The sequence below is a fragment of the Leptidea sinapis genome, chromosome 41 (genome assembly GCF_905404315.1).
Source record: "Leptidea sinapis chromosome 41, ilLepSina1.1, whole genome shotgun sequence".
NCBI classification, from domain to species: Eukaryota; Metazoa; Arthropoda; class Insecta; order Lepidoptera; family Pieridae; genus Leptidea; species Leptidea sinapis.
The window spans coordinates 4,426,912-4,439,426 of record NC_066305.1 but is presented as its reverse complement, the minus strand read 5'-3'; the positions used below and the strand labels follow the sequence as shown (position 1 = coordinate 4,439,426).

General features: G+C 36.0%; 1 protein-coding gene across 1 annotated transcript in view; it reads right to left on the bottom strand.

Annotated features, from left to right (window-relative positions):
- Positions 1-12,515, bottom strand: part of LOC126976575 (pre-mRNA-splicing factor ATP-dependent RNA helicase PRP16) — a 95,214-nt gene that overhangs the window by 19,140 nt on the left and 63,559 nt on the right. The window contains exon 12 of the mRNA XM_050824963.1: positions 5,403-5,582. Within this exon, the coding sequence (XP_050680920.1) occupies positions 5,403-5,582 (180 nt within the window). The remainder of the gene's footprint in view (positions 1-5,402; positions 5,583-12,515) is intronic.

The window sequence follows — 12,515 nt, the reverse complement described above, 5'->3', positions numbered from 1 at the left end:
ACTTCTCTAGAAAGTAGAGTAAAATAGTCATAAGAAGTATGGTATGGTTTATTGTTTTATGGTCCAAACCATAACCAATTAAATAGACGAAAATATTAGGATAAGCTAACAAAAGTGGCCGTGTACAGTTCGTTGACATCGGACGTGCATTCCCAATGCAAGTCTAGTAATATAATTTATACCAATAGCGCGTTTATTGCTCACGTGTTAAGAGAGATAATCGCATTGGTTTGTTAGCAACTGATTTAATTGCGTTTATAAATAGCTGTTACTTAAGCAATACTGGTACGATGGCTGCTTCGAAATGAAGTATGCTGTCTTAATATATTTTATCTCGTAGCATTAGCTAACCAACTGACTTGCTAGTATTTGGTTTTTAAACAACAAAATAAGCACTTGATTATTATTCAAAATAAGCATTAACTATATTTTTTTGTAATGGATCTATTGAAAAACACCATTGACAACCGGAAAACAATGTATAAGCCAATAGGTATAATGTGTTATAGTGTGTATACATGTTAGATGATAATGACAACCAAATTTAAAATGGTACTATCGAATTCGTTTGAAGTTTATTATGCCTGTGTGAAGTCGGTATTTTTTTTGTATATTTTTATCTTCTTCCAAACTATAAGGGTCACCAATGGGAAACCTAATTAATTGTACTAATACTATCTGTATCATAAACTGAAATAAACAGCTGACAGAGTGTCTATTACTATTCCGGTGTATCAACAATAATAAAAACTCAGATGGCGAAATTTAAATAAAAGTAGGTCAGTCCTGCTGAAAGAGTTCACTGCAAAATTTATTGTTTTGTTTTTTTTTTATATTGTATTTTTTTGTGAAAATCTCAATGCGGTTCACAGAATACACCTATTTACCAAGTTTCAACAGTATAGTTCTTATAGTTTCGGAAAAAAGTTGCTGTGACATACGACGGGACATACAGACAGACAGACAAGACGAATCCTTAAGGGTTACGTTTTTTGCCACTTGGTTACGGAACCCGAAAAGTGCAGTTTTTAATTAATTCATTAGTTTTAAAAATCCAAAAAAATATTTTATTTAAATGTGTAACGGCGTTGGGTGGGGACGTGTGGGACGGCGAAATCAAAATGACCGCCACGAAATGAAAAATATAAATTATTTTACAAAAGTATTTAGTAAGCCGTGTGTATTTTTTGAGTCATAATATGTTGTTATGTTATATCTCATTTAACCGAATTTTTGTTAAATACAAGAATGAAGGTTTTTTATAGAATAATAGGAAATTGGTTCATCTGACGGTAAGTGATCACCACCGCGTGCTACAAAGCATACACTCTCTAGTAGACGAAAAATGATTAACACTAGATATATGGAACTTCATCACAAGAAAAACGGTTTCATATTGTTCCTCAGCCTAATGTCCAAAGAGAAACTTGTCAATTGCTATTAACTGACAGGCGAGCGAACTGCGATTGTGTGGAACCACATTAGTAACTCTAAATTATTATTCACTGTTTGCTGACGTCAGGCTCGGCTTAGAGTAGCGGCTGGCGAGTGAAACCTCTCATCTCCTAACCCCCCGCCAGTCCGTCGCGCACAGATGGTCTAATTCGCTTTTACAGGGTGTCTAGCTTAGCGAAACTCTCTATAAAAGCGATTGTATGAAACGTGCAGTCATTAATAGATTGATAAATGACGGCTATAATTTTATAAAAAATGGAGACAGTCGAAATCCACTACGCTTTAAGCAACTGTTCGCTTTAAACTTAGCCGGGTTATACTTCGTCGCCATAATAATGTAATTACTATTCAAACTCATGTCAAAAAACTGCGCGCTTAATACTTAACCAAATTTAAATTTTTATTTATCCATTTCGTAGTATTCACATCCTATAATCACAAATTCATATATTCCCTGGTATTTCAAGATAACTCGTCACATATTCTTATAGATTTAAAAGACTGCAGCAATAGAGAAGAAATCAAATAAGAGAAATATAAAATACTGCATGAAGACGAGTATAATTCCAAGTTAGACGTTTTTCGCGCTACCGCCGGATCCCGCGAGGTGAGTTTTAATCTAATTTAATGGATTTGTGACTTTAAGGTTATTGTTAAGGTGATCTTTATCATGGCATTAATAATAAAAGCACATCGTTTTTTAAAGGGGTTGGGCGCTTGTTCACGGCACGGTGTCTTAACCTAACGGCGTGTTAGCCATTCAGGAACGAAACCGTGCCAGCAAGTATATGCAACACCCCACCAGTCGAGATAAAGGTTATATTCGGCTGAGTTGCATTTTTTTGCAAATATCGGCTGATTTGTATATTTAATCGCAGTCCTGAATTGGCGATAAGATATTGATGTTTGAATCCATTTACTGCTTTTGGTCATATCAATAAATGACGCAGGAAAAGTTTTGATAAACTCTTTTATGAATTCATCTACGAGATGACGTGTTGAATATTTTATCTTATTATTTGTATGAGCTATCGATTTCTAATGAGCTATTTTCAAATAAAGTAAAGGGTTAAAAAATTATATAATTTGCAAGCACGTAATGGGGCCTCACGCAGGCGCCGTGGCACCCGTTCTCTGGGTCATTATCCTTCGATAGCGGGTCGTTAATGAGGACACACATCTTGCTTTTGTCGAATGGTTATAGGTCTGACTTTTAAAAATATATGTTTGCCATATTTCCTTCGGGCCAATTCGCTCAACCTATCGTGATTAGAATTTAGAACATAATGGGTAACATGACAGGTGGCAACTTCATTTACAAAAGTATTTCAAAAATTTTATTGTTATATATTGTACGATTGGTAGACATGATCTACTAGAAAAAGAAAACTTGAAGTTTTTTTGTTATATAAAATAACTTTACGATTATTCCCAATTACAAATGCTCACATAAATCCTTCAAATTCCGAGAGGTGCGCATCAAATATGCAACACAAATATTGAATCGTACGGTTTCTGTTGCACATCAAACGTACATCGATTTGGGCAAGATTGAAGAAGAAGCCCGTCTACCTGCCAATTTTATACAGATATTGAACAGCCTATTTGACGTTTTAAATTCTACAAAAACTAAATGCAATTGAAACTATAAAACTGCAATCCAAATCAGTAATCACCGGGAAAAGGTTTTAATATTTGCAACCATCAAAGCGGTAACAAAACCAACGGACTTTGATACAACGAAACAAGTACATTCTTTTGTCAATTTTCAGATAACCATTCAGACAGTGAAAATTTTATGGGAAGAACTTAACAAGAAAGAATTTGCTCATTTACTCACAAGCAGCTTAAACCAATGTTCCATTAGGAAGGCCTGTTCATGTACGGAACCTACATCGATGCAATTCCGACGGGATTTTTTCAAAGCTGTTTTTAAGCATGTTGTTAAAAAATTCACCGTTCTCTAATTGCCTCATTATTATTTTTGCAACATGTTTCTTAATGCCATTAAAAATTATTACAACGGATCACTCATCAGCAGTGAATTTAAATGGAGGTACAGATTACAGATTGGATTTACCCAACAAAAATTCTTTAATTTATATTTCAAGTTATCTGCTGTATAAATGCTCCAATGCACACCAGTGTCCAGAGTTAGATAAAGTTTTGAAATCCATTCCTGACTTAGGTTAAGATATGAAGGCTACAATAAAAATTCCAGCTTTTACGGTCGTTTGAAGATGCCTACCGAAGAATTGATTCAATATGTTAAAAGTTTTGAGGCAGTATTTACCAAAATATTGAGAGAACTATACAGATGAACTCGGGTGTCAAGTTTCTGCATTTATTCAACAATGTATCACCACTAGAACTATGTTCATGTTTCCCAATAGAATATCTCTTAAAATTGATTTATAGATTTCATAATATACTCACAAAATTGCGCCATGATAACAGATCTTTCAAGGAATGCAAGAAGTCTAGAAAAAAGTATTTAATTGTAAAATCATTCATCATAATTTATTTAGTAATAATAAAACGCCTGAATGTTTTCAACAATATCCTAAAATATTATTCTAAATGATAATAAGGAATAAAAAAGTACATCCTGATCATAGACTGTATAATAAAGTATCCTGTTATTCAAAGTGGACATACACTGGAAGCATGCGCATTCATACGAGGGTCAAACTAAATGTTCTTAGAAAATCAAAACTAAGTAAACTATTAAGTTATTAGTTTTATTATATCTTTTAAAATAAGTCTCTTTTATACACCGCGATCACTCACAGATCACTCGCAGATCATCGGTGAGATAAGTGCGACCACGTTAAACTCATTAAGACCTTTCTAAGCAGTGGCAAGAGATGGAGTTTCATCGTTAAAGGCCAATCATAGTCCATCAAAACTTTCTTGTTGACGTAAATGACATCGAAACTCATAAAAAATCGTAAAAAAAAAATGACAAATGAATAACATACACATTTAACAACATTGGCAAGGTGTTAGTTCAAAATTTAATCATATTTTTTTATTATATTGTTTACAAGTGCCCCGTTATAAAAACTTAAAGTATTCTAATTCGACAGTTTGAGCGGTTGACAAATCAACTGCAGGTGTATAACGCAATCTAACAATCCCATACTGCTGGCCGCTCATATTTGAAGCAACTGCGCGAGCAAGCCATGTATGCTTATTTACAAAATATTGAAATTTAGGTACAGTCTTTATATGTGGTTTGAAGCTTTCGGTCCTGACCACTCTATTTTGCCCGTGTATGACCATTCGCATATAACAAAAGACACTGCTGTCGAACAAAACAATTACTAATAAATTAACAACGTGCGCAAATAGTAACGTGCTTTTTTGTTACTAGAATGCAAAAACTAACCAATTCTAATAAATATTCGGGGCGTTTATCCTCTTTTCCTTCTTCAGCACGGGTGTACCAGATAAATACGTAGAACTGTCTTCCGCTGAATTATAAATAAATAAAATCATTGATTTTGATATATTTTTGATAAATATTAATTCTGAAGATAGTCAGTAGATATAAGATAAGTGACCAGCGCCCATATTATGTTGCAAAGCAAAGTGTGGAAGACCATTCTGGATATTCACTTTTACTTGTGTTTCAAGATTCACATATATATGGTGGGTAAATATTTACTCTTCATTTTATACGCACTTTAATTAAGAGAGGCTAATAGTAAGTAAGTAGTCTATACTTGTACTTAAGAAAATGAATGAGGGTTTTGCTCGGAAAATTTATACCCATTGAATGGTGAACCAAATCTAAAAAAATGTCAGTTTGCAAAGTAATTGAAATCTATGCTGGCAACGTGTTTCATATTATATAACTTGAAGTAGAATCTGGCACGTCGATCATGGACTATTATTAGCATTATTTTGCAGCGCTTTTTCGAAAAGTAAGTTTTATCACTGACCTGTTTGACAGCACCATCGACATAGTCTTCGCAGACGTTTTTGGCGTAGAATGTCTCGACAGGGAAGGTGCGCCCGGGGATGGTGAAGGTGGGCACATTACCGAAGAACGTAGCGAACTTCGAAGAGTCCATCGTGGCCGAGGTCACGATCAGCTTTAAGTCGGTTCGCCGGGCCACCACCTGCAACAAATTGACACACATAAAACTCATACTCATACAGAAATATATAAAGTAAAGATTTGCAAGTTTGAAACTGCTTTTTGATTTAATATAAGCTGGAGAGCGAACAGTATTTTGCGTCACAGTTGTAACTTGATTGGCTCAGCGTATAAGTACCTACTTAGGTGCGATAATTGAACCTATATAAATTCCTAAAACGTTCACGCATAAAAGAAACATGAAAAATTTATATATTTGACACGACCAGATTTATATATTTTTTAATTCGACAGCTCGAAAATATGTCACCTCTGGAACTTACACTCAGCTGCGAGTAAAGCAACCTCGAAAACAATATTTATGTATATTTACACCGTCAATTAGGGTTGCAATGTTTCTATTAAAATCATTTTTATCAATCCCTTCCCGAAAGTGCTTGACGAAAGCAAATAATAATTAATATTTAACTTTCCGAGATTGACACAAAACAGCGTAGATTAAATTGAGACTTGTAATAAAAAACAACAAAGCAAATAAATCTTGTTTGCTGCACAAATACAAAGCACAAAAAGTGTGAAGAAAAAACACGAATTTCCGTACAATTAAAATAAGTATTTATGAAAAGATATCCTTGACAATTAGAATGCACATTCTAAATTGTATTGAGGCAAGATAAACAAAAGTAAGTAGTAGTAAGTATGCCATAAAAACCTGTTATTTTACCGACAGTAATACACATTTATTTGTACCAGTTTTTTATTGGGAAAGATATTTATTGAAAACTATGTTAAATTTTTAAATTATGATTAATGCATAAGAAACTATTGTAATTTTTGCAATTATTTCGAGTGTGTATTATTTGTACAAATTGTCGTTGACTTCTAAGGAAAAAGTTTCACATCTATTGACACTTCTGTACCATATTCCTCTATTTATAATATATTTATTAATAAAAAAACAATCCGAAATTATTTTCGAGCTACATCAATAAAACTGCTGGTACTGGGCTGCCCACCAGAATTCTTTGACCACAACACACCAGGGATTTTCACAAACGTAGGTAAGTGAAATCGTTCTAATTCCCACATCGCTTAAATTTAAAACGATCGTTACTTTGAAATTATATTATACAAATAGGTAACTATGCCTTAAAGCATCGAGTCTCCACAGCTTACTACAATAATTGCACAAAATTATTATTACTAGACTACAACTGTTAACTTTCACGGCTCGAACCGTTCTAAGAAAATAGTTCATACGATGATTGCTTTGGAAAAGCTTAAAGTAATTATTGGATGTATAATGGTGAAGAGGAATGTACCACTATACTCTATAGGAACGGTATATTCTGTTACACTATGGTTATGGTTTGTAAAGTGGCTTTGGTACAGTTCAGTGCAGCCCTGTTTTACTGCGACCAATGTGATCTATTGTGATAGCCACTGTTAAGTATAGCTCACCGCTAAGATTGATTCTTTTCATGAATCTTGTTATACCTTTGCAGTGAGCTGACGTATCTCAAGTAGTTGAAGAATTGGACTTCTCAAAGAGATGCTACGTTTACGCACCGTTTAAGGACCACATTCAGAGGGAATGTGTCACGGGGTTTCATCTTCACTAATACAGAATTTACACGCATAAGGCCTGAGATTGAGAGGTGGGTGTCCTGGCTCTAAATCGTAAGTTTTCCCTACTTAGCATTAGTACCTCATGCGCAGCCTTCTTGTTAAAGGCTTGGATTAGGATTTTTGAATGGGTTAAGCTCGGAGTGTTGCCCCAGAGTTTAAAGCACTCTTGTGAACATGATGTATCAAGGATTGATTTAACAAGACTCCTTGGGACACCACAGAAGGGTTCAGGGCCAAATTGAGTGTCTTAGCATAAATTCTTGCAAGTTCGTCAGCGCATTAATTGCCTTCGATCCCTGCATGTCCTGTAATCCATCGTAACACTTTGATTCGATCGACACTCTTCATTCCTCTCAGAAAGAATATTCAGTGCAGTCCGGCAGTTGTCTACAAGTTTTGAGACCTATCTGTTTGAGTCTATAGCCGACAGAGCCGTCTACTATCTGTGTGGATATAAATACAGACGAAGCCTTTATTGAGGATGGCTTCCACACATTCTATTATGGCGTATAGCTCCGACTGGAAAACGGAGGCAAGATTTCCCACGTTGACAGATTTGTCAAATTTGGGCACTCTCCGAAGACTCCACAGCCAACGTCAGATCCCGACTTGGATCCATCGGTATATCATTAAAGGCTCCTTTTTCCAAGTAATTCGATTGTTCACCATTAATCTTTTGTGGGGAATTCAATACTTAAGTTGCTGATGAAGTTGATGATGATCTTGGCATCATGGCATCACTCACCTTGTCTAATACAGGACTTCTCAGTAATGATTGCTCAATTAGCCGCAGCAAGTTTGAAAGCCAGTTCGCCCGCGTATTGGTTTTGGTATCTTATTTCGAATATTATTTTTCCATTAAAGTCTGATTTGATAATCAACTAGATATATTTGGTATGATAATATGCATATTATGTTCTAGGTCATGTATGAAAATAATGACTATAAGTTTGTTATTTAGATAAAATACCTTATATATTATACATTTGGATTGAACTTCTTGCTGTTAGGAAACTCATAACAGCAACGTCTTACACTCGCGATACCTCAGTCACTTCGTTTTCGTGTGCATGCGTTAATGAAAATAGAGGCTAATAGATAGCCGCTTTTTTCGACATGTAGCTATCACGGTCAATTAAGATGTATAAACTTAAGCTGTGTTATTAATAAACGCGAAATCAAGTTATTCCAAATTTAAAACATTTTGTCATTATCACTACAGAATCACATGACAGGGAGAACAAATTTTTATCTTGGAGTAGCTTTACATCGCGTTTATTATAAGGCAGAACGAAAACTGTACAACACAATATTTTCGTATGTTACAAATTTATTTAATCGATTACATTGCCCTACTATTGTTACATCTATGTGATACAGTAATCCACTTAAAGTAGGGCACATACATAAAAGTATATTAAATTTTATATGAGGCTAACACGCGTAGTAATTGGTAATAACTTTAGCGCGCTCAATCATGAAATTGGGTCACATTATTAACAGCACATCGGCTCTATATTGTATTGTTAGATTGCAATTTTCCGATACCGTACTTTTTCTAATCAGCTTTTTCACTGCTTCTTTCACTGTGTAAAATATAAACCCCCGTATTCAAAATGGTCCGCTCACTTTAAACAGCCGCTAAGGAGTGTTTTATCTCATTCTGACTTAGGTCAATAGAAGAAGACAGAGTGCGAATTAGCAATGCTTTAAGTTAGCAGACTATTCTGAATAAGGGGGAAATGCAATAAGGTTATATACACTTGTACGAACACAAACCCAAATTTATATGCTATATCAAAAAACTCAAGTAGTCTTACGGCCGTTCCCAATATTCAGCCTATCTCTTACTTGAGATAAAAATCGTAACTATCGTTGACTTTTCTATCCAATAAACCTATCGACGGTAACTCGTCTTATCCGTACACACTGTCTGTCAATGGGACGACGTATAGCTTACCAACGATAGAAGTTTGTATGGAAATTGCAATTCACGAGTCCCAATATAAGACAAAAAGAATGACTTATCGGGTATATTGGGACAGCTTCAGATTATTGACAGTAGTAGCATAGCACGTGGCTGGCAGGAACTACGGACTCAATGGACCCCAATTCCTTATGGCTATCCGCAAAGAAATTTATCAAAGAGGTAGTTACTGAGACACAACCACAAAATCCTAACGCCAAACGACAGCATTGGATGTCAAAAGAGACATGGAAGCTAGTGGAAGAACGTAGAAGTTTGAAAGCCAGTGGAGCAACAGTATCTGAACTTAATAAAATAAGTGCTTTGATACAGGCTGAATGTAGACGCGACCGAAACAGTGCTTTAGCAAAGATATGTGAAGAACTTGAACAGCACTCCATTAAGTATGAAACAAGGGATCTCCATAATAAGATACGCTTTCTAACTCGCACGTTTAAGCCGAAAACCTGGGCCATAGAGAACTCCGTTGGTGTAACAATAACAGAAATAAAGGAAATTGTTACTATATGGAGGAATTACTGTAAATCACAGTTTTCCGATGGCAACACTGTGCAGAACGACATCGGCGCGGTATTTTGTGTTGATGAACAAGAACCTTCAATATTGAAAGATGAAGTACGTGCTGCAGTCCTGCGTCTTAAGAGCAATAAGGCCGTGGGAGTTGATGACTTGCCTATAGAAGTTTTTAAGGCCATGGGAGAAACGGGGGTTGAGGTCTTACACACCATCTGCTGCAAAATTTGGGAAACAGGGTGTTGGCCAATAGAATGGTCACATTCCTTATTCATTCCGCTGCATAAGAAAGGCTCTACGAAAAAATGCAATAACAATAGACAGATTTCTCTTATATCCCATGCCAGCAAGGTACTACTCCACATCTTGAATACAAGACTTCAGGTCTATTTGTCACATCAAATCGCACCCGAACAAGCTGGTTTCGTTAAAGGTAGAGGAACACGAGAGCAAATACTTGTGATCCGTCAAATCATAGAGAAAGCTAGGGAGTTCAATACCCCTCTATACATCTGCTTTGTTGATTTTCGGAAAGCATTTGATACTGTTAAATGGACAAAACTTTGGCACGTACTATCACAAATGGGAGTACCTCTGCATTTGATACAACTCGTCAAAAGATTATGCATAGATGGTACAGCAGCTGTTCGGGTGGACGAAATAGACTCGACAAATTTCAAAACAGAGGGTGGCGTTCGACAGGGGTGTATCCTTTCACCTTTACCATTTAACATTTACACCGAGCACATAATGCGGATTGTTCTCGAGGACTGGGATAAAGGCATATCTGTTGGAGGGCGCAAAATTTGTAATCTCAGATATGCGGACGACACTTACACTACTTGCCCAATCAAAGGAGGATATTGAAGAACTACTAACACGTTTGGAAATAACCAGCTTTGAATTCGGACTGGCCATCAACAGAGTTAAAACCAAGATGATGATAGTAGACCGCGTAAATAACAACAGGGTAGAATTTTAACACATTGCCAACTGTGAGGTGGTGCCAACTTCTTATCTTATATCTATCTTGGTTCTACTATCTCCAATACCGGAGGTTGCGAGCTGGAAATCCGAAGGCGATGTGCTATAACCAGATCTGCGGTAGAGAAGCTCAATAAGATCTGGAAGGACAGAAGGATCACCAAAACCACCAAGGTTCGACTTATGAGGTGTATCGTGTTTCCAATCTTCCTCTACGGGGCTGAAACCTGGTCCCCTAGACTTCAAGACCGCCGCAAAATTGATGGCTTAGAGATGTGGTGTTGGAGACGACTCCTGAAGATCCCTTGGACGGCTTTCCGAACCAACAATTCCATCTTAAAAGAACTGAAGATAAAAGAAAGGCTATCGTCGACTGTGCAACTACGAATTCTGAAGTTCTTTGGTCACATCTCCAGAAATGAAGGATCGATTGAGCGGTTGATAGTGCAGGGCAAGGTGGAGGGGAAAAGAGCGAGAGGACGCTCACCCAAGTGATGGACGGACCTTATCAAAACAGTGACACCTGTTGTGGAGTGCTCCCGCAATGCTGCAAACCGTCAAAAGTGAAGGAGCATCGCGAGGGAGGCAGTGCGACCCATAACTCTGGAGACCAACGGCGACTAATGTTGCGTCATCTTGGCAACCACGCCCACTCTGACAAGAGTGAACGATTGAGAAGAATGTTAAAGATATATAAGTCAATATCAAGAAATGTCTAATGCCTTCGAGAACAAAGCTTCTTAATGTAATTCGATCAAGACTAGAGGGGAGTGTCAAAACATAATTCTGTCTAATCTAAGTTCAATGTTTTCCAATTTTATTTGTCTAGACTTTGGTAAGGAGACTCAGTCTAGACATCACATACAATCTGGAATGGTATTTTCTTACTTTTAGAACTAAAATACTCTAAGGTAACTCCGTTTATTGTTTACTAGATTTATTGAAAAATATTTTACACGACCTTTTTTTTGGAGAAAATATTATAATGATTTCATATCATCGAAGAACTTTAATATCAGGGTATATGAAATATTAATTCTTATTATATAATGGATTATTTAAGCAGCAACCCCGCATTCCTCCTTGCGTGAAATTTCGTAAAATCTATAGAAATCTTAATAATAAGGCACTTACTATTAAGATTTCTATGGTAAAATCCGTTCTCAACTGACCCCTACTCGACGAAAGGAATATTCTTACTAATGAAGTCTCTAAGTCTTATGGTTTCAGAGATGTGAGTCATAGGTACAAATCTCCTATAGATTATAAAAGAATAAATGAGTTGACTTGTCAATTATAATATGTTAAAACACTGTTATTTTATTATTTAGGTGTCTACTTATGTCGGCTTAAACAATAACTATTGACTGCCCATTTGTTTAGAATATCATATGATTAAATAATAAAATAGGCTTCTACATAGGATTGCATTCCCTACACGTCAGACTTTAAAAATGAAAGGTATTGGAAAGAAAACCGTTTTAGCTTAATGTTTTGAATTTCATTATAATGGGACAATAGCAAAGTTCAAACTATAAATGGTAAACAAATTCATAAATAACACACATAATGGGAAAACAGAAGTGAAAGAGACACAAGGTCTCGCGCTAAATCCATTTACGAGGTTGACAGTGGCTATCTTTATCTTATCGAAGCGGCGAAATTTGCGTATACGTGTGTGATGAAATTATTGCCTACTTACTTTCGGCCGCGCCCCCAGAGCCGAGGAGTCTAAAATTAAAACGAATCAGTATTCTTAAGCATCTGTTCGAATATTTCAAAAGACACAGAATAATCTAGAATTTTATTGTTGACATCAGCGAGTAGTTTAGCGTTGTAATT